We start from the raw sequence: 27,213 nt of genomic DNA on the forward strand, positions 1-27,213 counted from the left end.
GCAGAAATTAAGCACGCCCAACCACGGCTCTCGCCAGGATAGGTTAGCTAGTGCAGGGCCTTGTCCTACATACTGTTCTCTTGCTATGGTCCAGCAGGCCAGAGTCACACCCTCCCCCTGATCTGCCTCCCCTCACTGACTTCCCCCACTGCCACACACACACACACACACACACACACACACACACATACACACACACACACACACACACACACACACACACACACACCCACACAAACACTGCCTGTCTCAGAACCAGCACATGCACAAATCATCATGGTGATGCTGGAAAATCTTTTCTTTTATCTTTTAAAGGACACTATGTGCTTCTGTAATAGTAATAATAATGTAACTTTGCCTGAAAAAACAACAACTTCAATAATCTAAAATAGTAGGTGTGTGAAGGTCATAATTGGACGAGTTAAACAAGTGCATTTTGTATAACTGTTCACACTTGTTTCACTTTTGTTCGAGCAGCTGAGGCATGTGACGAAAACCCTCAGCTGACCAGGCTTGCCCTGGTCGAGAGAGAGAGAGAGAGAGAGAGAGACTGACTTAGAGGTAATGCTGCTAATCTAGCACTTAGCTGGTTAGGACAGCCTGTCACGTGGGGTGAAAGAGAGAGGGAAGATCAGGTTTAGATGTGATTGGGTAAAAACTGTGTGAAGGATGTAGAGTGGTGGTCACAGCTGTTTTGGATGTGATGGAAAGGATGAGAGCTGGGCCGCAGGAACAGGTGGGCTGAGTGGTTTGTGAGGGTGGGCCAAGACAAGGATTTTTCATTTCATTTAATCGTTTATTTGAATAGGGACAATGCACATTAATGAACACTTTAGACAAATAATGCTTCAAGTGTAAATATGCCGGATTTTAGCTTTGAGCTCATTTCCATCCGTAGTCCCTGACATACAACATATAAGAACATGACATTTGTAAACATAGCAAAAAATAAATACATGATATGCAGAAAGAGCAAGAGCAGCACACACAAGTATTTACCACATGGCAGTACACTATAGCAGCAACGACATATTAAGTGCAAGAGATGATACAAGAGATGCATAAAGTGCAAGAGGAGATACCCCTGTGTTAAAGTGCATTTAGCGGTGATTGCACGTCTGGTTGTTTCTCAACCATTCTTTGAGTTGACCTTTAAAACTGTTCAAAGTGGGACAATCCTGTATCTCAGTTGGGAGGCTATTCCACAATGAGCTGCCTTTAATGGAGAGGACATTTTGTCCAAAAGTGGTCCGTCTACGGTGGACTTCACAGTCTCCTCTGGTTTCTGACCTAGTGCAGCGTCCAGTGTGTTCTTTGTGGATGAATTCCCCTAAGGGGGGGGGGGGGCAGTCCATGTAAACATTTATAAAAAAAACACATACTTTTAAAATACTTAAAATTCAAAACTCAAGAAATTGTGTTTTTCAAGGATGGTACAGTGGTGGTAGGAAAAAGGCTTTCTGTCAAACACCTTGATAGCTCTCTTGTACAGCTGTTCTATTGGTTTCAGGTTTGTGGCACAAGCAAACGACCAATTTGTCAAACAGTATTCAATGTGGGATAGAATCATACAGTGGAGGTATGACTTTGCAGCATTGACAGTTAAGAAAGGTCTAATTTGTTTAAAATGTTGCAAGTTGAATTTAATGGTATTGGATACTTTCTTAATATGTTCCTTAAAAGTCAAGTTCGAGTCCATTATGACTCCAAGATACTTGAAGTGGATACTAGTTCTATTTCTGCTCCGGATAATTGATGGATGGAGAGGAAGTCACAAAGAGAGGTGGCGTTGGGTTTTGAAATACTTTTTTGGATATAGGGTAATGTTGATGATGATGAAAATGAGCCCAGGAGGGGACAATAATACAACTACAAAGGGATAAATAGCCTACATGTGGTGGGTCACCGCTGGACCAGAGTAATGGTTGAGGTGAGAGCTGGACTAAAGTAGTAAAATACACACACTGTGACATACTATGACATAACATCTTACATGACATCCATAAGATCCACATCAGATTACGTTACATTACGTTATATAAAGTAGATAACATCATATATGATCACATGATATTATATTTATCCAGATCACAAGCATGTTTACATCACATGCCACGACAACACCAGATGAAATCATATCAACACATTAAATAACATGACGATATCATATAAGATCATGTGACATGTATATATATATATATATATATATATATATATATATATATATATGATCACATCACATCATATAGGTCCTATCACATGAAATGACGTCATATATAATCACATTACATGAAATGACATGATAACATGATATGATATGATAATATCACATCAAATTATGTATGACATCAAATGACATCATATGATCTTATGTCGTCATTTAATATGACATCATATATCATCACATAGCATGACATTATGTATGGTCAAATCACATGTCATTACTTCTGAATACATTATATAACATCACATCAGAAAAGATTGCATCACTCATCTCATTTATCGTCACATAATACGAGAACATTACATACAAATAAAAACCCCTTTTCAAAAAACATGATCCTGTTGTCCTATAAGCTACAAGAATGATTTCATATCCACATCCTGTTTTATATAACCCAGTGTGGCTAAATGGGTTGGGAGAGAGTATCCTGGTTACAGATGCTTCATTTAACCTGAGACCTAACCTTACCCCACAGGAAGACATCATGTTCTTTCAGCAATACGGAAACTAATGCTGGAAATCTGTTAATGTGGAGCAATGAATGAATAACAGAACGAGTCAATAATTATAAAGCTATCTGGCATGGATGCATAATGCTGGACCCATATGTTTCTATTTTGGTGTTCTGAAAATGTTTTTTAAAGATATTTTTTCGTGCATTCTGTATAATGTTGCGAATTGTAATAGAGGCAAGCTGCTGCAGATTCTCCTAACATTCAAAACGCTTTAACGGGCCATGCTGTTGTGATCGACCAATGACAAGAACGGCGGGGAAACACTACAGAAAAGCGCCACTGGCAGCATGAATAACGGCAGGCAACGTGCAGGAGGGAGGGGAGGGAGGTCCGAGGCAGGGGTAGGCTACGGGAAAAGGAGGTAGAGGCGGAGCTTATCTCTGAGCGTGTATGCCTGCGTATGTGTGTGTGTGTGTGCGCTTTCCTCGCTCTCCCCTCCTCTTTCTGAGCCACCCCACCCCCACCTCCCCTCTCGGCTGCCCGCCCCTGAGTCTGGAGCAGCAGCAGCAGCAGTGGAGCTTCACTGCCTCTCCTAGCCTCACAGTGCGGGAATATACCAGCGGAGAGCGGAATGGATACGGAAGGGAGCCAGAGCAGCCTGTCCTCCGGCGCGGACAACTCCCCCCACGACCCCTGGTAAAAGCCTCACACCGCCCGCATGCATTTCGCTCGCCTCTCGGCCCGATTCGAGTTCACCTTGGACTTTAGTTGAGTTCAGTGCGGGAGCGTAGCCGCGCCGAGACAAAAGACAAGCACGCTGTGTGTGTGTGTATGTGTGTGTGGGATGGATCCACTCAGCTAAGGAGACACAGACGCACTGCTGCTTTCCGTCTGTTTCCCCCCCCACCCCCCACCACCTCTTGTTTGTTTATTTATCTTGCTTTTCCTCCACCAGGCCCCATTGCAACTTCTCCTCCATCCTCTGGAAAATCCTCTCCTTTTTTTTCCTTCTCTAGGGGATTATAACGGCCCCGACTGGCCGATTGGGGACTTTGCAACATGGCCGATGCTTTCTTCTTACTTTATTGATGCTATATTACACATAATTCCCCCCAGCTTTCACCCCCCCCCCTCATTGAATGTGGATGTGCATGTGCTGGAAAGACGGCGCGCTATTCTGTGTGATTTACAGCTTGTGTTTCTCTCATTCAGCAAAATGTTCATCGGGGGTCTGAGTTGGCAGACGACACAAGGTGAGCTGTCCCGCACGCTACTTTAAAGTCTGAATGAAAGCCTACTGTTTACTCCTCCTCTACACATATAGCATGCATATTACCTTCCCGAAGTTAATAATAAACACCGTAAATAGTTAAATCAAAGCCTCCTATTCAATAAGGATCAGCTCTCAGGGTTTAGACTTGCCGAGATGCAGGGAGATTAACACTGGAAATGCATGCACACACTCTGTCTGCCTTTCCCTGTGCGCTCAATACACTGCTAATAACAGAAGGGCATTTGTAGTAAAGGTGATCGATTATTCAGCGTTAAAGCTCAAGTTCGGCTCATATGGATGACCACGTCTGCGTGTTGTTTTTGCACTCCGCTGAATCCATTCATTTATTGTAAGAGTCTGAGACAGATGCACGAATACACTTTATTCTTGTTCCGTGTTCTCGCTGGACGCCTTGTCAAAACATGGATCGTCAACCGAGTAGCTTTGTTTGTGGTCCGCAGGGCCTTAATGGGCTATTATGCTGAATGGCCAGTGTACAGTCTCTGGAGAGGGACACAAACACAACGTGGTCCGGCCCGTCCCCCATTGTCTCTCTCCAGCCACATCACCTCACCAGGGCCTGTAGGGAAAAAAAGTCAGATTTACGGATTTATTTAACCGTGTCCCCCTTTTGCTGTGTTCGCAGAGGGCTTGAAGGAGTACTTCTGTAAATTCGGCGAGGTGAAGGAGTGTATGGTGATGCGGGATCCCGTTACCAAGCGGTCGAGGTAAGAAGGAGGCGTGTGCGCTCCGCCGTCCTATCACTGGATGCCTCATGCTCTTTCATGGGGCTGTTTATGTCCAAACTTTGCATTTCTGATTCTGAATTTCTCTTATTTTTCTTTTTCGCAGGGGCTTTGGGTTTGTAACATACGCAGATCAAGACGGAGTGGAGAAGGTTTTGGCGCAAAACAGACACGAGTTGGATTCCAAAACGGTGAGTTTCTACCTTTTGGAGAGCTGGATGTTGGGTTTTTCCAATTTCTGTGTAGCATGTTTTTTTTCTTCCCCCGGTGCATTTTGCCTCCCACCGTATGGCTTGTAAAGTTGAGTGAGGAGTGTGTTTTGGAGCACCCCCCCCCTCCTCTCCCTGCTCATTTCCCCCTCCAAATCCTGGTTCAGGGCGCCAACATGAAAGCGTTCTTTCTTGGTCTTCATTGCCATGGTTACCTGGGGACCTGAATGGGGTAGGAGCCCCTGCTAAACCCTCACAGGGTTTATGCAGAGAGTTTTTTCTACTTTTTTTTCCTCATAGAAAAGTATCAGCACTAGTTTTTTTAGTGGTAAATCTCGGGGGGGAAAAGTTAGTGGAAAGAAAATAGTTGTGTGTGTGTGCAGGAGTTGTGAGGTCCAAATAAATTCAAATATTGAAATGGACGCTCTGTTTGTTTGAACAACTACTCTGATCTGTGATTTCCCCTCCTACACTAGTGATTTAAATGTGGGTAAACGGGACAAATCGGCTCCCACACAGAGGTCAGAGCACACACTGTGCTTGTTTTTAGCTACATAATTTAACCAGTGACAGGTTAGATGTGTGTGAATCCGCGTGTTTGACTCAAAGCTGCTGACTCAGATTTAAATATCCGTGGAAGGTGTGAATGTGGCTGTCTTGGTCATGTAGATGAGTTGTAGGAATGGCTCTGGGTGTGTCTTCAGTCAGGTTGTGGCCTCTCGTAACCACACAGACACACAATAGGATAATTTGAGAGTGAAAATTGGTGGCTCAGAGGCAGGCGGAGCCCAGGGGTGGAGGAAAAGGTAGAGTTGGTTAGTTGTTGGAGCAAGCCTGTTGCCGGGGGTGACGCCAGTCACAGGAGACAGTGCTTTAAGTGCACAGCCTGATGGGAATTATGTCTCCATAACAACTTCTCAGCTATTTTGCATTAACTTAAGACACTCGGTTGGTTAGCAGAGCTCTAACACACACACACGGATAATGTTATGTCTTGATAGACCTTTATACTAATATTATAATCCGTGTGGTAGTTTCTAATGTTTAATTTTAATTGTTAAGTTGGATCTTTCTGCACAGTGGCTGTGAGGTTTATGAGCGTTGCTGCTGGTAATCTGTCAGCTTGGAAGCAAGTTTTGAGCTCCTGCAAAGTGTTATTCATTGAGTCATATTACCTATGAAACGTAGTCTTAGAGAGCCAGAGTGTGTGTGATGGGAACACTGGTTGGCAGGCCTCTGGTGGGGTTAGGCGTTGCCCTATTATAAACCAAAACACAACGTAAGGCTAAACAGTAATAATGGTAACCACTCGAATGCAGCTTTGGTTGCTCAGGTTGTTGTGGCAGCAGTCTGCGGGGGGGTGTTACCACTATCCTACCAGGCGGTTTATAAACAGGGTTGCCATTTTGTTGTTCCATTTTAGGAATAAGACCTTAGATTTTTATGTGAGTTTATTTGCAAACTTCTCATATTTGAAAGTGCTATACCAATAATAGCTTAGACTACTCCATTGATTATATTTTACTGTTGCAAAATGACTAGAAGTCTTGCAGATAATTCCGCAACAGATCAACACATTTTTGAGTTTTCTTTGCCTATGAATACATTTATTTTAAACGCCTTTCAAGAGTAAATGTTATTAGTAGAGTAAAGTGTGAGCCATTTTCTGTCTTGCTGGACTGAATATTTTTAATAACACGCAGCTTTACGGGATCAGCGTCAAACTCTCTGTAACATCTCCAACACCTGTCCCAATTTAATTATTTTATTTCTATGTACTTTGTGTCTCCCTCACACCTGGACTCTGCCCCCCCCCTCTCTGCACAGTCAGAGGAGGCTAACTATTGTTTGATCAGCAGGAGATTTGAGAAAGACATTCCTCCCTGGAATGAGGAAGAATACGCGATGCTCTGATTTTTTCTTTTTTTATGCTGAGCCTTTGGTTTGTCAGCTACAAGGCCTGAAGCATGAACAAGGGAAAGGTGAATTAAAAGGATGTAACAGAGCAACATGGTACTGTGTAAGGACACGCCGGGTGAGAAGTAAATTAGATGAACCGGTACAGGGTTCATACCAGAGCTTACAAGTGGTATTAAACATTTACAGGCCTTTTACTTGAAGAATTGTTGTATCAACATTAGCAACAAACTGAACACTGATGGAATATAAGTCAATACCTGTGGGCCTAAGAAGAATTCAAAAGCAACAAATGAAAGAGGTTGTCTATTGTTATTAGAGGGAGGTTTTTGTTTTGGTAGGAGGTTAGATTTCCTGCCGGGGTAGAGTGTAGCCTAAGGGCAGTAGTGTGCTGTCGTTTTTCTCTGGACAGAGAAAAAGGGCACAACTGGTATTTGTTTTCTCCGAGGAAATAATTGACCGGGAAGAAAAGAGGAGAGCCGTAATGCCACGTCTTCTCATTCTTTCAGAAAAAGGTGATATCAGATTTTAGCGAGTTATAAATTGTATAGACTAGTTACAGCGTTAGAGTTTGCAGATGAGACAGAGGGTTGTTTATGTGAAATTGTCCGGCAAAAACATGATTGTATTATTGTGTAGTTTAAATCTTATGATTGTAATTGTATTTCTTTAGCCATGTTTACAGTGAAGTAAGAAATACCTGAGATTGCTTTGCTAGTTGTGTGGGATGACATACTAATTGTTATTAGTACTTATCCAAACATATCTCCTCATCCAAGTGTAACGCCAATAAAATGAAAACACCTTTTATAAGAAGGAATTGTAAAAATAGGAAACATGCAGAAGATTTTTTTCTTTCCCTTTTACACCAAGTAAACAGGACTGCCCTCTTTCCAAATGTGTTACAGTAGGTGGTAATTGCTGCTTTTCGCACCGTCGTCTGTGAAGGTGCAGTGGTGGTCATCAGCATGGTGCTAATTTAGCTGCTTTAGCTCTGCACTGTAACAACATAATGTAAGCCTCTGTCCACCATTGTCACCACAGTCTAAATCACCTGGTTAGTGGAGAGTTTAGATGCTAGCACCGGCTCCTCGCTCCTGACTGGAGATTAGCTGTTTGTGCTGACGTGGACAGAACTGGAGATGGGGGATGGAGAAGGTGGAGGAGAGGAGAGCGAGGCAGGCCCAGCTTCCCGTGCTGTAATTAGTATAGATCTGTAAGGCAACTAATCCGATTGAGGGAAACAAACTGGATTGAACTTCCGAACGTCCATGCGTGGCTTCAGATCAGGGGATAAAGCCTGGTCCTGCTCTGAAGGTGGATCCAGGGTTCTCTCCGCAACCCCACCCCCCCCTATTGTCACGATATACACTCGTCCTGGCCAGGCGCCCTAGTAAGGTTACACGGTTGGGGTTTGGTTTGAGTTTTGGGGGGGGGGGATCCTCATTAGTGAGCTTCGTTAACTAATTACTGTGCCATTGTTCAGCTGTGCAGATTGACCCCGCTGGCCTGAGCCCAAACCGAGTCTCTCGCTCTCTCTGCGTGCATGCATTGACATGCCAAAGTCCTTTTGTCTCCTTTTCTGTTTATAGCTTTTTGTTTAGCTTATATTGATTATATCTTCATAATGGGACAGCCTGTGGTGCCTTTTCATCAGTGTTTGCCATTTTGTTGCAAGAATGAGTTGGCCTTAAAGGTCTATATGTGACTTTGTGATGGCAATACACTTGTTGTGAGTTGGTTTGTTCTTTATTTTGTGCCCTTTTAATTACATGTATGTGTCACTATGTACATGTGTTGGTGTTTATGTTTGTGCTACATTTTGCGAGGGACTGTGAGTGAGTGCGTATGTATATGTCTGCCTGTAAAGGGTAGCTCGGGAGCCCCAGTTCCTCAACGGGCCCATCTGTTTTGTACTCTTTGTCCTGTTAATTAATGAAATCAGAGGGGCTGCCTGCTGGGACGGCCCTGCTGCACCGCTACACTGGACAGGCCCACTTTCTCATGGGCCGACTCCAAATGAATGCCTTTCCTTTCTCCCTGTGCTTTCTCATCTTAACTCTCCTTCTCTCTCTCTCCCTCTATTTCCCTATCTATCGATTTGACGTCCTATTTTTGTTTTTTCAGTTTGTTACACTGTTGGACGCGCTGGGCCACGTGAGGTGACTATTGGTCGTAGATTAGTCTTCAAAGCTAAACCACTAAAATCATATCGTAGGCTCTGCCGTCACTGTGCTGCTTAGATTGAGCGGAGGTTGGATGTCATGAAGCAGGATGTTAGTCAGACCATTTCACGAACACTCAGTCATAACTCTTCCTCGTCAGTCTGGAAAGAGCAACTTTAATTCACCAGTGGATACATTTTCCCCACTGTGTTGATTAAGACTTCTCAAATGTCAAGCCTCCGAAGAGCTATTTCTGAGTGTTGCAAACAGTGACCTGGCTAAGTCCTTTTACCTTTTGCTTTATGGCCTATCTGTCTTCCTCAAGGCTAATCCGCCAGTCTGATAGATGCTTTAGTTTTCATTTATTATAGCCTTTGTCCGAGTACAGCCGGATGTAGAAATCACATGTTAGATATATTCTGTTATGTCGCTGAAGTGGAATGATTTTTAACAGCATGGCATGACTGTAGCGGTAGTAGCACTACTACAGATACTCCATTAGGCCTAACCTAGTATAGTTGGTAACCTTCTTTATTTTTAGACTAAGAGCTCTTGATGATTTGAAAGCTATGACATATTGGTGTTTTGATAACATGTGATATTAGGGTGCACATTTTTGATAAAATAAACCATGAGACATACATTTTTTTACCTATTTCTCTACACAGTTTATACAACGGGATCTTTCCCTTTAATTGCCCTGATAACATCGCATTGATGTGATGACGCATCATGATTTGTCAGGTGTTTCATTCGCTGGATAAGCCGAACAAATCCAGCAATTTTATCAAAACATTTTATTTTATTTTACGTTTTAATAAAGTTTAATTTTGGGATATGATGTCTACATTGGGCCTGCACAATAAGAGAACAAATATTCGATAAAGTCGTACAAGATCAAAATAAAGATATTACTTTAAATTATTTGTTGGGGGAAAAAAATGAAAGGAAATTGTTTCCAACATTCATTGGTTTAACAAATTAAAATTGAACTAGCACGAGGGCACCAATAAAAGAAGGAAGCATGGTTACATTATGTGATTTTTCTACTGATACTGGCTATAAAAAGTGATTTATTGTCCAGCCTTGTCCAACACTGGTAGTTGAGCCTTAGAGTAAATAACTGTTTCCAAGCAAAAGTAAAGAACAACTGCATCTTACAACGACACATTGGAAGGGGACTGATTTCTAAATCACGACATGCAGTGATTATACTATTTAGTGAAACTTAGTGATTAGGATTCTTGTTGTGTTTGTATGTATCCGCTTGTGAAAACAGATTTTAGGTTGATATTTTACAGTTTTCATTGTATGTGACTGCAGTCTAGTCTAATGTGAGAGTTGGTTTGTGACTGCTGTCATTGTCAGCTCACGGTCTGTGTCTGCGCAGCACAATGGCCTCAGGGTAACACCTGTCCTCTAGTTTGGTTTAAATGTTTTTTTCCCAACCACACCTGGGCTTTTTTCTAAAGTTTATATGCGTTTTTGATTATATTGCAGCACAATATTTTATCCTGAATAGTCACATTGCTGCCTTGTGTATTAGTGTGATTCTGCTGTTGTGTTATTTTTTAGAGGTCACTGCAGATTCTCCTTTCTTTTTCGTGTCTTGCTTCTGTTGTGCTGTTGTATAGAGAAATGGCTAGATCTATACTAGCCCTCTACAGTATTTGTGTCATTTCTCTGGTGAAAAGCGAGTGGTACAAAGGTCACTGTGCTGGTAATCATAGAGTATGAAGCCACTACACATCTATTATATTACATTGGGCCACTAAGCGCAGATCCTGTAAGAAACGCTGTAGTGTGGTCATTGTTTGTGAGTGCGCTCTGTTGTTGCACTGCTGTTGCCAATAGCCGCTAGTGGCTTTGCGTGTCCTTGTCACCTTTGTCTTTGTGCTCAGACCAGCTGGAGGTGACATGACTCCTCTCGTCTTTGTGCCCCACTTCAAGGTGCAAAGACCTTCTGCAATCCCTTCCAAGGACGCTGCAGCTGCATCTTAGTTACACAGCGGCCGAGCTCTCCAAGCAGTGTTAAATATGTGGTACTTAAAGGTCCTCGAAGGATATTTTAGTCTGTAGACTTGTCATCAAAAGCAGGGATTCATCACAGCAAAGAGATGAAAGGATTGGTAGAATATTGAATGAACACGCTCGCTTTTATTGTTCACATTATAAGTGCGTATTTCTGGCCATTTGATAGGCTCTCTTTTAGTTGCCAATATCAATTCAATACCTCTGATAGCGGCTGTGTGAGACACAAGGGCTTTTGCTTCACATCCAATTATTAGAATAAAGATGGAACTCTAAGACCATAATACACTACAAGGTCCTGTGACCTAAAATCATCTCTCGTGTCAGCTTGAGTGAGAATAACACGAGATTCCTCACAAATTTAAAATGCCAGGCTAGGCTTTGCATATTTAGCATTATTAAAAGGCCAGCACATTCAAAACTCATTTGCTTCTAATTTTATCTCTAACCTTGACCACTGCTGAGACATTCCACTTGGGAGAAATATGGATACAGTCAAATCTTACTAATCCAAAATGGAGGCTGTCTGGATTGTGAGATTTAGAAAAAACATATATCCGTATAAAATGTATTCAGAATATGTTATGCTCATTTTCGATGCTAGACTGCCCTGCTCTTTCTAGTTTGTGGATACAAATGCTTTTAGTTGTGTCGCGAAGCACAATTTAGAGAATGTACGTATTCACGTCTCACTGTGTATTTTGTTCCATACGCCTGTTTGTTTGGCTGGTGTGTTTGGATTTTTTGGGGCTTGCATAAACAAGGGCCTACTATACATACTGGTAGATTAGCATACGTTCTATTTCTGGACATGCAGGCCTTCAGATAGCTTCAGACTTAGAGACTCTGTGTTGTAATTCTAGTTAGTTAACAGTGTGATAGTTCATTGATGCCCAGAGCAAAATGCTGTGTACACATGCCCAGGATCAGCCACTGAACATCATATCCGGAAAAGGTAGAGTTTTGGTGTCTTTGCTTAAAGGTACTTAAGCTGTAATGGCGGTTGTCTGGGTAAGAAGAAATATACCTTGCAGTCTCAGAAAAGACGGGGAAAATATTTGTTCTACAGTTGAACCTTTTTTTAACAGCAATATTTGTTTGAGGTTATGGAAACCCTGAGCCATTAGCAGCTCAAAAACATGTTTTCAAGAAAAGACACTCTGTTTGGGGTCTTAGTTACAAAACATACGAAATAAATAATATACATGTACTCGTGCCTAGCCATGCAACCGAGCTGCATCGATTGGCCTACTAATCAATTTGTTGGTTGACAGAAGAAAATGGGAAATATTTTGGTAATCGATTAATCATTAAAGGTGGGGTAGGTAATTCACTTCAGAAACACTTTTTGTTATATTCCATGGAATGCTCTTAACATCCCGATAGCAATGAATACATTAAATGTTTTGACAATAAATACATAAAACAATTTCATCTGTGGAAGCCGTGGCGCTGTAAAAAGCACGACCAATCATCTGAGCCGGCCCGGCTAAAATAACTGGATGGCCTACCTGCCTGTCAGCCTTCCATCTGTGCACAAACTTATCTCGTGCCCTCATTGGTCATGTGCGCGTTCGTGTGTGTTGGAGGAGGGGCTCTGTAAGGAAGTCTGAAGGAAGGGGCAGATTTTTTTCGGCTGCGTACTTTCAAATTCTAGCGCACTCCAGCTGGTTTCTCCATTCTTACCTACCCTACCTTTAAAGTAATTAATCATGCAAAATTATTTCTCGGTTTTATATCATTTAACTTAACATAGACATTCAAAGACATCCCCTTTGACATTGAGGAACTGTGATGGGCATTGTTTCCAAAATAAATGTACTACATGTCACCATCATTTGACATATGAGATATTTCCTTCCTTTGGTTTGATAACATTGCATTTGTACCGTTATGAAATCCCAGTTTGGGGCAAAGGGAAGGCTTACCACTTTGATGCTTACAATTGGTTTCAATAAGGCCAGATAATGAGTATTTAAAGACATTTGTTTTTGTTTGTTTATAAAAATGTGTTTATCTTGCAGTTATCATGAACATTATAAGAGCAGTGCATCTACAAACATTAGGATTGTTAAGCTCACTTCAAATAAATCTCACTTCTAATAGAATCCCTTAATATCTGTAATACGCCGGCCTATCACAATCGTCACAGTTCATCAAACATCAGAACTTCATTTAAATCCACAGCAGGATGCCTGGGATTGTGTGGCTCATTACAGAAAAGGACGGACATGTTTTATCGTTTCCTCTTTAAATCTCATCCTAATTTATCTCTCCTCTACAGATCGACCCCAAGGTGGCGTTTCCCCGCCGGGCTCAGCCTAAGGTGAGTGCACCCTGAAGGAGTTAATGGCGAGTAGTCGTAGTGATGATGTCATATGTCACTGCTCATCACTCAGCCCTGATTGGCTGGGATTAGAGTCAGGCAAATTACCAAAGAAGAGCTGCAATCCCCTAGTCCAGCCTGACACCGTGACCCAATACCCTGACCCTACCCAACCCCCGACCGTCAGCAGCCAACATCTTAAACACACACACACAAGCACTCACACACTAACACTAATGTTTGTCCTGGCACACACACATATGGATGCAGACACACAGAGGTTACCTGTATGCACGCTCACCCCTCCAAACCCTACATGTAAAAGATCTTAAACTGAAGTGAATTAGGTTGAATGCTCAGAAGAGCTTTCAGAAACCCCTGAGATTAAATAAACGCCAACAAACACAAAGTCTCTTTATCACCAACATCCACCCCCTGCCTAATGTGATTAGTGGTAAACGATGCCTTCTTCTTCTTCTTCTCCTTCTGTGTTGCTAGCTGGTGACCAGGACAAAGAAGATCTTTGTCGGAGGACTGTCAGTCAATACCACCATCGAAGATGTGAAGCATTACTTCGACCAGTTTGGAAAGGTATACTATATATATACTGTACACAAAGCTGGTATCTATTTGTAGCCATTCCCTTTTACATCTCTAGTGCTGCGCTTTCCTACCTTTTGTGTCACACTGAACTAAACCATCCCCTCATAAACACCCCCCCGACATCACGTTACAAATCTGTTCACATCAACTAATAATGATATGATGGTGGATATGATACTGAATGTTACAATATTTTCTTTATATAATTAAACTGTTTTTTCAGGTGGATTTAGTTAGATTGCATTTATACCTGCAGCTGCAGAAGAGCCGGTTTCACTTTGTTTACCATCAGAGCTTAAGCTATTTGAATTGTTTTCCCCTAGCTAACTTTTTTAGCTCTTTAGCTAACTTTATTTAGCTCACAATTTCAACCATTTTCCTTTTAGAAATCTCAATAGTTTATCCAGTAGCTAACTATTTCCGCCATTTAGTCAATACTATTAGCTAATATTCACAGTTTAAACCATTTACCATTAAGCTATTTCAATCATTTGTCCACAAGTTAACTATTTCAACAGTTTAACAATCACTCTTATCTGTTTACAATTTCTTTCATTAGCTATTTCAATCCACTAACTAACTATTTAAACCGTTCATCCATTGCTATTAGCTTATGTTCACAATTTCAACCATTATATGACATCAACATTTCAATTTTATCAAATTACTTCACAATCTACTCCACAATTTCTCCACATACCCCCTGGCAACAGCAGAAGTAGCCTCTGGGGTACCCTTGTTGGGAAACACAGCTATAACATTGTGTCCATCTTTGATATATTATATTAATCAGTAATCCTTATACCTTTCACATCTCTCAGCTTCCCCAAAGCTTTACTTGCCCATTTTTATATTCTTTGCCCGCTTTTCATTTTAGTTGAGACACAATACTGCAAAAGCGGCCTAATTTACAACAGCAATCATTTAAAGGAAAAGAGAACAGTGAAAGAGAAATAACTAAAACAAAGGAAAGTCCTGTTGGCTCATTGATTGTGTGCATCTACAGTATTAGTTGGTCTGTTAGTTTATCTCTTTTGTTAGCTGTTTTGCTCTTTTATAATCACATTTCAGTGTTTTTGGCTTCTCCATTTGTCCTGTTCAGCTCCTTTGAATGAAATTTGGTGAAAGGCAAACACATGCTGTGGAGACAGATGAGTGGCCGGGGAGAGGCAGGAAGAAAAAAAAAGCAGCAAGAGGAGGGGAGGAGGAGAGGGAGATGGCGGGGGTCTGAAAGGGAAGAAGCAACCCCCTGTAGAGAGAGAGGGAGGGGAGCTCTGAGGGGTTGAAGGGCAGAGAAAAGTAGGAATGTTGAGATAGTGAGGAGGAAAGAGCGGCTATGAAAGGGGAAAACAGCCATCTGATGAGCCATAAACGTATGAAAGTGTCCATCATGCGTGACATGTTAGGTTACTTTTTATCCAGCTCCACTTTGGGAGGCTGGGGAGTGTTTGAGTCCAGACTCTTCAGTATGAACTAATCACATGCAACAGCTGCTCCTGTAACAAACCCCCCCGACCGCCCCCACCTTACCCCAAATCACTACCTCAGACACCCTCCCGTCCCACATACACACACCCTGCTCTCAGCTTGTTGCCGTGGTGACCTGCTTTCGCCCATTGTCCCACTGTAATCCAGTGTTTTTTTTTTGTTTCCTTTAAAAAACAAAATGTCTAAGGAGTGTGCATTTGCATGAATGGAAAGAAGGGTGTGTGCGTGCATGAAAGTGTGACAGTGGCATGGCTGCCATGGGAGGCAAGCTTGCATACATTTGTGCAGACTGCAAGACTCACAGCCAGCGATCCAGTTGTCACAAACACTTAAGTGTGTGGCTGTGCTGTTGTTGGTGTAAGCTATAAAAATAGTCCGAAATTAAACATCGCTTCAGAATGTAGGCCTAATGGATTGGAAGAAATTAATAGCACCAACCTCCTTCTGCCGTGTGTGTAGCTGTGTTTTCTCTCAGTTGGCCTCTGACTCTTGTTAACCATATTTGAGGTGTTCAAATTCACTTATAAATCTGTGATGTGGGTCCTGGTTGTCTTGGATCACACGTGTGACCTTCACACTTTAAGAACTCATTGTAAGGTGCATGTTGTGACATGTTTGTGATTTTATAAAATGGCAGCTCTGTGGCGAAACAGCTCTCCCTGGTGATCACAGACGCTCATATCTAAGACAACACTCCCTCCGCAGGATGAGGGAATATTTGGACTGTTTGGACACGTGAGACCAAAGCTGTATCATGGATAGCGCCAATCCCACAGTGCATTCCTGCTGAGCGGGAGGTATTTCTTGTTTATTATCTGAGCCTGGTTACAAGGTGCAGGTTAGGATGGAGTAAGACTCGGCGTCCTGTTTATTTTCATACTGTGGCTCCGCCTTGTAAAGGAAAACACAGAATGCACTATGCATTTTCTGAAACTCTTTGATATCTGCTGTCGTTTATTTATTTTGGAGTGTACTTGTGAAGACGCACCTACACAAACTTCATCGGACCGTACTGAAATGGCTGCTATGTTGACACATCAGGTGTTTTGGACTGAAACCTAAAGGCATGCATTAATGTGCGGTTTCCTAACTCTGAGCTCCTGTTGTTGAATATCCCTCAAGCCAATAGGACTACAACAGCCATGTTTGTAGGATAAAGTCTGGTGTGGGTTAAGAACACCTTCATCTATTTTTAGCTTGAGAGCCTGTGTTTAAACTACTAAAAACAGTGAGATTATTTGATAATTATCATGTCAGGCATTCTGTTCATGCTGTCAATTATGTTAAACCCAAAGGAAATCCCTGTTTTCACGCTTTTTATCCTTCTACCGTGCACTGCATTCCTGGAAGTACCTTGCATGGAAAACTACCATTAAAATCCCTCTTCTCTAAAATCTACTGAGAGAATAGGCCAGAGCAGAAAGCAAATGAAGGAGCGGATAAGATGAAAAATGCAGCATGGACAGGGCAGACGGGAAAAGTTGGGACTCCACTCACCCATGTGAGCTGGCGATTATGAGGCTTGACTGAACACTTTGTCTGCTGGCCTGTTTAGAGAGAGATGGCCGGAGAGAGAGGAAAGAATGAAAGAGGGAGATGTGAGGAGACAGAAGGGGGAAAAAATGTGAATGCCACCTTTCATAATCTCGCAGAAAGTGTAATGGACTTGTCAGCAAACGCTTCGGACAATAGCTGCACGCTTCACTAAGAACTGGATATTTTTAATGGGGCTCTAGGAAAAGATCTGCGCATGATCACAGCTGAGCCATGTTTTTAAAGGTACACCAGAACTTCATGAGAATATGACCTTAACTTTTCTTCACTCTCTGCATGCATGCGGACTAGTTAGCGACTGATCTGCTGCTAAGCCAATCTCAGACCCCCACAGCTATCCAATCAGATTGTCTTACAGCACCCCGGGCAGTGGACATCGGAGATCGTCTTCTTATTGGTTTTGGCAAGGGCCAGAGGCTGGTGTGCGACCAAAGCATAGGCTCGCACACGTGACGGGATATTTCTCAAGCCTGCACACCATTGTGTTCAAATGAAAGACAATGAGGTGAACAACGTTAGCACGGCATATTGTCTTTTCTCTCTGGCTTCGGCGCTCAAAAGCTCCTCGAACTGGCTGCGCTAAACATCCCTTCCAGAATAGACGCTGCTAATGCTAACAGGAGGGCTAGCTGTGCGTGTAACTCTACTCTTATGATAACATGTTGGCTCGCAGCTGTCTACTTACTGTCCTGTTTCCCCGACCCTCTGCTGTGTCATTGAGTTTGGACGACCGGAAGGGTGGAAAGCATGAGATGAGAGAAGGAGAAGGAGGGGGGTAAAATCTGAATGAAGGACAGAGAGAGGGGGGGGGGTGCTCTGGGTGTGTGTGTGGCCGAGCTATATGTTGACCAGGATGAGAGTTAAAAGGTTCAAGGAGGGTGTCGAGGCAACCTTGATCCTCTCCCTGATCATCATTTGGAGAGGAATATCTAAAAACCTTTCACTCGCAACTAGGATGTGTTTATCATCTGAAGTAAAGGTCAGAAATCGGACGGTCTCTGCCACTCATGTTACCCCGGTTTGAGTTTCAGTGCACGCTGCCTAATGAAAATAGACATGTAGTCATACTCCACATGTCTCCATGTAAAGTAGGGAGATCTGTGCTGCAGATTTTTGTAAATGTTGTCACAATACATTCAAATGACATAAAAAAACACAACATTTTCACAGAGATCCCAGGCCTTGGCTTCTCTCTCACCTCACAACGTCAGAGCTTTAGCAGAAGCTGCTAACTTTGCTGCCAGTGAAGGACAAGTGAGGGAGGGAGAGAGAAATGGGGGAGGAGGAGGAATATGAATAGGGCAGTGGAGTGAGTGCAAAAAGGAAAGTGGAGGGACAAGAAGAATGAAAGGCGAGCGTGTTGACAAAGACCTCGGTTCACTTTGTTCTACAGTCTCTGATCCAAAATGTTCATTTAATCTCCATCAAAACTTCACCTTCTATCTTTTTTTTTATCACCCCATAATTTATCAGCTTCTCCTTTTCTGTCACATGCTCTCTCTCTCTCTCTCTCTCACTTTTCCTCGTTTCCCTCCATTCTTTTAATTGAAATTAGTTGGGAAGAGAGCAGGGGGGGGGGGGGGGTGGCTTTTTCTTCTAATTGAAATTCTTTACAGGGTCTCCATGGGAATAGTAAACTTTGTGGAGAGGGGAAAGAAAGACAGCGAGTGTGAAAGGGGGGGGGGGGGAAGGGACAGGAGTTTGTGAGAAAGACAGCAAAGAATGGGAAAGAATTTCCCTCAGCGAGCGGGGAACAGTCACTTATTTTTCACCTTGATAGATTGTATTTCATTTTATTTTTATAAAGTGTCTTTCCCCCCCCCCCCTCATTTATCATTCTTCCTTTTCGTTCCTCCTTTGTCACCTGTCACCCCTCCCTCTGCCTTCCACAATCTCCATCTGTTTTCCCCTCTTAGTCAAATGCTAAAGAGGGACAATGGCACCCCATGCTGTGTATGTGTGTGTGTTAGTGTAGTGTGTGTGTGTGTGTGTGTGCGTGTATGTGCGCGTGTGTGTGTGTGTCGAAGCTCATCTATTCTTTGCTTTGTTCTTGCAGGTTGATGATGCCATGCTTATGTTTGACAAAACAACCAACAGACACAGAGGTACGTATGTGAGGTCATGATACACACACACTATGTTAATATGTGCCGACACACTAAGTAAGGATACCTACCAACATGCCCCTTAGAAAGGAAAGGAGAAACAGCGTGATAGAGGCACTGGGTGAAGAAAATGCAGTTTTCTTTTCTCAAATGAAATGGATAGAACGCAATTTATCTCTGTCTTCTCTCAGCGAGTCAGAAGTGCGGCTCCTGCTGGGGGTCGCGGTGCGGGGTCAGGAGCGTAACAGGCGAGGATGTGACTTAATGAGACATAAGGAAAGGGGGAGAAGAGAACGCGTGGGGTGGAGTAAGAGAAATTGGGTGTGATAATGGAGAGGACAGTAAATCTAGGCTTGGTTTTTTTGGTGAACCACGCCTTGTCCTGTCTGATGCCAACAGCTTGATTGACAGGGAACGCCACGCCTGGTCTGACAGCGTTATGCTCTATGGGGTAAAAAAGAGCTTGTGACGGTCTTAGTATATCTACTGTAGGGTTTGAAAACATTTCTGGAATAACAAATCTGATCAAATGTTTTGAGTATTTAAATGGGAAAATTCTGTGCTTTTACGAAACATTATGGGGTTGTTTTTGTCACAAACTGTAGGGCATCGTGAACATAAACAATCAGAGAGGTCACGTTTCTGTTTGTGTGTCTTCCAGGCTTTGGCTTTGTCACCTTTGAGAATGAAGACGTGGTGGAGAAAGTGTGTGAGATCCACTTCCATGAGATCAACAACAAAATGGTACGCACATCATCAATAATATATTTCATTTGTTTGAGCTGCTTTTAGTTTTCTGCCAGGGTGTGTCCTGTGTTTAAGAGTTGGGGAAGTGTAGTTGTGTCTTTAGCTGTATTTTTGATTAAAATGATTAATAAATGTTGGTTTCCTGTGCTTTAGGTGGAGTGTAAGAAAGCCCAGCCCAAGGAGGTGATGACGCCGACAGGCTCAGCCAGAGGCCGCTCCAGAGTGATGCCCTATGGGATGGACGCCTTCATGCTGGGAATCGGCATGCTGGGTAAGATCTAAAAATATAAACCCAAAGCAAACACACTGTTCTCCCTAAGGTTTTCTTCATAAGCAGTAGGTGTTGTAGTTTAGAGCAGAAACCAACCCTGTCTCCTAAGAAATAATGTTCATATACAGCTAAACTGCTCTGCCAATAATGCATCAAGTAAAGCGTTGTTTAGCTTTGTAAAATACATTTAAAAAAAAAAAAAACGACTTGGTTAGGTTTGGCTTAAAAACAAGTAGTTGTGTTTAATACTTTTTTTATTACATTATTTACAGATGTGAATGAATGAAAATAAATCACTCTTTACTTTTGGTTTAAAAAGGACTCAAGCACTGGTTTCCTAGGTGACAGTGTTGTTTTTGTTTGACGAACCCATTGAACCCCGTTCACCTCTGTTCTTGGACTTTGATTAGAAGCATATCTGGAATATGTCCAAACAAATGTAATCTGCTAGAAAATACAGATGGGAAAACATTTTGAAGGAGACGTGGCTGCATAAACTTAACACAACAGAAAGACATGTATGGGTGGTTTTATAAAACATATTAACCTAATGTCACGATAAGTAATGTGTTTAAAATAAAGGTTATTCAGACTAATTGCCAGAAAATGAAAACCTTTTTTTATTTTGTTTGTTAAAAACAAAGCCTGTTTACCAAACATTTGTCACCAGACAGGTTTGATGGCAATTTGTCTAAATAATTTCCCATTATTTATGGACAGCAGCCGGCTAAAAACACCTTTCCCCAGTTTCACCTTTAAATGCAAATCTTAGTGTAAACCAGTTCAGTCCTCTTTGTCTGTATGCTGCAATACTAAAGGAAAACCATGCCACGCGCAGAATGTCCTCTGTGGCTCCTTACACGTTATAATGTTTTGATTTCACAAATCAAATATAAGGATTAAATTCCAGTTCACTTCAACTAAAATTGCCTTTTTAAATTTGGTCTATATTAATCTCAGAGCTGATTCTTACATGCTCATCTCACGTGAACAAAGCTATGATTTATGATGTAGAAATGTAGAGGTCACAGTCTGAAGGGCGTCAGAGCTCTACACACTGGAGTGAAATATGGTTTGAAAACATCCTCATTGAGAAAAACAGACTGAGAGCTTTGTGTGCTGTTGGTGATGGTTTGGCTCCCTCTACTGGACATTTAACATTACTACACCGAACAGTAGCCCCCTAAGTCTCAGTGAAACCCAGACATTAACTTAGTCTGGTTCCTTTTTAATTCCCCTTTGGTGACCAAGACCTTTAAGAAATAGAGGAAACAAGTCTGTTAATGTAGAAGCGTTAATAATGATATGTCCCCTAGTTGGTGAGTTCATCCAGAGGTTCAGTGCGAAACTAATAGCTGTCAATGGCCGATTAAAATAACGAGAAAGAGAACCCACACTCTTTAAATGTCAAGTTTTGCACCCTTAAATATGACTGAGTTTGGTAGTTTCTCCAAACAAATTTGACAAATTTAGACAAAATAAAAAATATAATGATATAATAATCATTGCATTAGAGCGGAGGCAATTAGCTGAAAGGAGACTACCAGGAAGTGCAGCATGTCAATGTATGGTTGCACGCTGAAAATGATTGCTGTAAAGGTGTATTATTCAAATTCTATACCTAGTAGGCACGTTTTCTTTAGGTAAAACTATTTAATAATTTGTCTTATGTCTTCACATGTCTCTATTCTGCCACGTTAACTAAACCCATAATTTAATGTTCTTTTCAACAGGCTACCCAGGTTTCCAGACTACTACCTACACCAGCCGCAGTTACTCTGGAATGGCTGGAATGGCTGGAATGGCTGGAATGGCTCCGGGTTACACTTATCAATTCCCAGGTAAGTCTGTATACATCAAACATTTAATTTACTCTCTTTATGTCTTCCGAAAAGTGTGATGGCTGTAGCATGAAAGACGTCTTTCTAAATTCTCATGCGTCTTTCCCAACATTCTATAAAATATCTTAATACATCAAATGCCCATTATTTGGCTGCTTCCCTTATATTGTTCTGTGTTGTTTTATCTACTTATGTAACCTCTTTCATTTGGCCGTGGCCCCTCCTGTTCCCCTCTCCCACCTTCCTGCCTGTCCTCACAGTCGATGTTTAACTTGCTGTGCTTGTGTGTGGCTTTGTAGTCTGGCCAGTGGATGGTGACTGTATTTACAAAGCGCTCTCTCTTGACCTTCTCTGTTTCTAGAATTCCATCTAGAGAGGACCCCCCTCATGACATCATCCCACCCCCAAGAGCTGGCAGGTCAGTGGCTCCTCATTCCTCCATGGGACAGAGAGAGACAAAGCTTTTTAGCCAAAGACAGTCAAATGAAAGCAACAAAGCAAAGAAGCGTATCACCTCAAATGTCAAACTATGTATTCAGGTGTCTTGTTCACGATGACAATAGTAAGGTTGTTTACAAGAACAATGAACCAGATCATATTTCCAAAAGCTGCAGAGAGCAAGATAAGATAAGGAAGGGTGAAAATGTAATTTAAATAATAAGAACATGATTACAAATAAATGTAATTCAAGTGAAATTATAAAAAAAATGAATTAAAGACATAAATAAACTGAATACAAACCTAATGTAAACTTACATTTGTTATTAAATGTGTATTAATTATATACAAAAAAGGTTATTTATGGCATTGAAATAAATTACATAAAGAATCTAATTATAAATACATTTTTAATATCGTATTAAATTGAATTTGTTGCAGTTTACCAAATTTGGAAAGGTATAAACTGCCTCTTACAATCTTATGTTCTCCTATTTCACCCTAATTACAGGCTACTATTAGCCTTAGGGTGTGGATCCATCCAGTGCATAAACAAGAAGATTAAACAGTCTTAATACTGCCACCCAGTGGCTTTGAGGTGTACTTCATTTATAATCCTTCTTGTTTTTATCATGAGCATTATTATTTAAAAAAGTCTAATATCAGATTTGATTGGATGTTGTGTGCAGTTAGTTTTAGAAGTTGCCTCTTCCACCAGCTGGACTGAAATCACATGACAGATGTTTGCACAGATGTCGAATCAGCCGTCACTGAGCTGTAGATGGTGACTCATGCTCTGATATGAGAGCGATCCAGAATGACAATGCAAAATAAATGTGTTTTGTTTGTAACCCACAGCCATTCCCCTGACTGCATATGGACCAATGGCAGCAGCCGCAGCAGCAGCAGCGGTTAGAGGTACGTGTGTGTGAGAGGAATCATGTTTGTACTTGTGCATGCACTCGCCTGAGGTAGAATGTGTGTACAATGTCCTGCTCGGACAAATAAAAGAGTATTTTTAGACTTCAGTGTGTGTGTGTGTGTGTGTGAGAAGCCCTCTAGTGTTGGATCCTGACTTGTGTCCTCTGCCTCTCAGGCTCCACCCCTTCACGCACAGCTGGTTTCCTGGGCACCAGCAGCCCTGGACCAATGGCTGACTTGTATGCTGCAGCCAACCAGGACTCAGGAGTCGGCGGCTACATCAGCGCAGCTAGCCCCGCCCCCAGCTCAGGGTTTGGTCACGGTCTAGGGGTAAGTCATATGCCCCAACAACGAGGACGCACACACTTCACCTCATGCATGGGTGCACGTATTATTCTCAAGCCTAATAGAAAGTATATCCCCTCATGTATCCCCAGGGGCCCCTGATGGCTACTGCGTTTACTAATGGCTACCACTGAGACGACTCAGGACACTGAAGATGGGAGGGCCTCTCTTCTGCTGACGAGCCAATCAAAAATACTGGCTGCCCTCTGATGGCACAACCTGATTGGCCGGGGCCACAGGCTCCTCCCGGCTCTCCGGGCTCCCTGTGGCTCCACCCACCGACTGAATATCTTTTTAAAATCCTGAACTCTGTTTTGCTGTACTAATCTCACTTCAACATAACGTCCCCCATCTCTCCTCTTTTGTCCTCATGTAGTGTAATAACTAGACCCCCCTCTTCTTCTGTTACCCATGATCTTTTTCTGAAGCTGAGACAACAAAACTGCAAAACTGCAAAAAGAAAAAAAAAAATCTCTGAGGAGACGTTTGTCATTTGACAGCTCGCAGAGGACTATTTTGATTTTTTTTATTATTGTTTTATTTTAATGTGACACGTCGCTTCATCATGAAATCCTTCAACGCTGTTACTGATGTGAACCGAGAGAGAAGAAGCCGTGTGAGATGGATCTTTGTCTGAAAACCATTTTTAAGAATAGAAGAACAAAATCCAACAAAGTCCTCTTTTTAACTCACGGAAACATGACAAAAAACAACTAAAATGTATATTTTGGTAGTCTTTAAAAACAAAACCTTTGTAATATTGTTATTAATATTGACATAATAATGATGATCTGTAAGGTATTTTATTCTGTAATTGGTTTTAAAGCAATGTTTTTATGTCTTCCTGTAAGATATTGTACATAAATGTTGGGTTGGGGGGGGGTGGAGGGGTTACTGAACCGGCCCGCATGTCATTGGGTGGTTTGGAAAGGGTTAACAGCTATTTTATTGGCTGTCATCTACTACTATGTGTGGTCATCTCACTTCATTTATCAGTATGCATATAGCATATTTGTACATTGTCGGCCAGTCAGCTCCAGTGCACCGCTGTCGACTGCTGCGAAATATAACTTCCAGGAGTTTGTCTGGCACATTTGCTCGGTTAAATAACTGTTTTTTCACAAACTCATCACTTTGTTTGCTCTACTTCCTAAAAAAGCAACTTTGACTTTATCATTTTAACACCATGGATGAACTAGATTTCTCACATATTCATGAAAACAGGTTTAGAAGACGGACTACGGAAGAATCACAACCTTTAACAGGATAAATCAGGGGGTTCACGGGGTCGGGGGTTGATTTGACTTCCTCTTTTTTGAAAATATTATATATATATTTTTGCGCGATTCAATTCTTAATGTGTTTTTTTTTTTATTGTTTTATTTTATTTTTTATTATTCTTTTATGCGGTGATCTCCACCGTGAAAACAAATGAAGGACATTCTCAGAGAAGCAATTGTAGAAAACATCACAATCATGTTCTGTCCTCTTATCGCTATTGAAGGTGCATGTGATTGCGTCTGAGTGTGTGAGTGAGTGTTTGTGCGCATACATTAAGGTGTAATATGGAACTACTTATGGCAACGAAAGGAGCATTTGATTGCCATTTTTTTTGGTACTGAAGAAAAAAAAAGATCACCCTGCTCCATTGCGGCTCATCTGCTCTTCTCTCCCGACTCTCTCCCATTTCATATTAAGGTTTGTTAAATTTGTGCTCCTCTGGAAGCGACATATTGTTGTTTATATACAGTTGCTGCTCTGTAGTGGTGAACAGAGGGGGTTTGGGCAGGGAACCAGAAATGGAACAGGGTCTCGCTCCCAGTCGGCTCTGACCTCAGAACAGACGACACTGGCTGGCAGGAAGATTCAAAAAGCTGGAACAAATTCAACCTTTGCAAAAACAAGTGGGCTGTTTGTTCAGCCTTCTTGCTGCAGCCTGTTTGATGTTCAGCACAGCAGAAAACGTCCTGATCCAGCCAGAAGTTCCTCTGTCAGACCGCCTTGGACACGACATAAAACTACTGCTGGACACCAACACTGTAACTTTTTAACTTACAATAAAGCAATAAGTTATTTTTTACCTTACAAATGAAAATAGTACTATTATTGGTAATGGCAGACGTGTGGATAATTCTGCGGCATTAAGACTTATTTTCAGAAAAGAAAAAAAAAGAAACTATATTTTTCTGTTTTGAGATCTTGTTCCCCTTGTATATTGATTTTAATGATGTCTTTTGTTGTGTTGATGTAAAGAAAAGGGCCAATGCTTTGAATGGAGCTTGGGTCTCTTCAAGTTTAAGATTCGGGCTGTCCCCCGCCGAGCTTTACAACAATGCTTTTTTTTCCTTGTTTTATTTTTCTGATAATTTCAATTTTAAAATCCTAATAAATTATTCTAAAGCGTTCGATTGTCATTGTCCTTTTATTATTATTGAACGGTTATACATGCAGGTACAATAATATCTCACGATGTGCAATCTTAATTGATAAAGTGGTCTTTCTCTAAATAAAACTTAATGCTGTGGGTTTTAACATTTCTAAATTTGAAGTGGAGGTATTTTTTTTTAAAACACATCCCTCCCCAAGCAGATTTGTCCTGGGGATACAGACCAAAAGTTGCCCATTGTGGTGATTTTTCTGTAAGGTTGTGCGATAACGGTTAAACTAAACTGAACTAGGACACACCTGGTGTATAAAGTTTAGTATGTGTGCACTGTCTGTGTGATTAGGGGTTGCGTTATGCTACATTAGAGTTCATGTTTGAATAGTCTGGAGGGTGAAAATGATGAACAGCTGTGTCAACAAACCAACATGTAAGGAATAGAACTTCTGCTACTTTCATTACCTGGATGCTACCAGTGTCTCTGACATCGCAGAAGTAGAGCTCCTTGCAACTATAGTTAACTTTATAATATGGTATTCGAGCAAGATAATTATTCACTGAATTACAATGAACAAATCCGTCACTGGAGGCTGGTACTCTTCACAGGTGAGAGCAGGTTTACTGCTTCATATACTGATACAGTTTGGGTGTTCATACAGAGCTATAATCAGCCAAAGAGGTGTAACGGCTGTAAGAGGCCGCAATACAATCCTGGATCCTTGGTGATCAATACATCCTAATGTAAGATAATGACAGTCCCCTCACAGCTCGCTGTCCATGACCTTCCTTGAGGTCGAATGTATCTCTAATAAACTATCTGACCAGGTCTCCTGATCTAAAGCCAATCAAGCATGCCTGAAGATGCTATGAGGCTTGTCAGAGGCAGAGGACATTTTCATGATATAGTTCAGAGCCTTCCCTCAGCCTAAAGAATGGTTCATAGTAAATGGGCTGCATTTATATAGCGCTTTTCCTAGCGCCATTCACACACATTCATGCAGAGGCAGAGGATGTTTAATTCATTTCTTATTTCATAGTATTTTATCACTTTTATTTGTATCTTTAATTGTATTAATCTGTGCTGTCCTGTTTTTCATCCTTACCCTGTTGCTGTTAAACCACTGAATTTCCCCACGGGGATTAATAAAGTTCCATCTTATCTTATCTTATG

At 41.7% G+C, this 27,213-nt stretch overlaps 1 protein-coding gene across 2 annotated transcripts; it reads left to right on the forward strand.

Moving 5' to 3' along the window:
* Positions 1-3,208: 3,208 nt before the first annotated feature.
* LOC117486563 (RNA-binding protein Musashi homolog 1-like) lies at positions 3,209-26,064 on the forward strand. Of its 2 annotated transcripts, none has more exons than XM_034135071.1 (14): positions 3,209-3,375; positions 3,892-3,932; positions 4,599-4,680; positions 4,805-4,889; positions 13,305-13,346; positions 13,845-13,937; positions 19,048-19,096; positions 19,758-19,840; positions 19,997-20,114; positions 21,848-21,955; positions 22,317-22,373; positions 23,252-23,311; positions 23,490-23,644; positions 23,725-26,064. In XM_034135071.1, exons 1-14 carry the CDS (start codon positions 3,311-3,313, stop codon positions 23,791-23,793), a joined length of 1,107 nt encoding a protein of 368 aa, XP_033990962.1. In that variant the 5' UTR covers positions 3,209-3,310; the 3' UTR covers positions 23,794-26,064. The 2 variants fall into 2 exon arrangements, with proteins under 2 accessions (XP_033990962.1, XP_033990963.1); XM_034135072.1 differs by having other exon boundaries at positions 23,752-26,064.
* Positions 26,065-27,213: the final 1,149 nt, after the last annotated feature.

This window comes from Trematomus bernacchii, unplaced genomic scaffold (genome assembly GCF_902827165.1).
Source record: "Trematomus bernacchii unplaced genomic scaffold, fTreBer1.1, whole genome shotgun sequence".
Taxonomy (NCBI): Eukaryota; Metazoa; Chordata; class Actinopteri; order Perciformes; family Nototheniidae; genus Trematomus; species Trematomus bernacchii.

Excerpts from the sequence above, each read along its gene's own strand:
- LOC117486563 (XM_034135071.1), top strand. The coding sequence starts at position 3,311 with ATGGATACGGAAGGGAGCCAGAGCAGCCTGTCCTCCGGCGCGGACAAC. Across the intron at positions 22,374-23,251 it reads CCACCCCCAAGAGCTGGCAG|CCATTCCCCTGACTGCATAT; the intron begins GTCAGTGGCTCC and ends TGTAACCCACAG. Across the intron at positions 23,645-23,724 it reads GGTTTGGTCACGGTCTAGGG|AAAGTATATCCCCTCATGTA; the intron begins GTAAGTCATATG and ends CAAGCCTAATAG.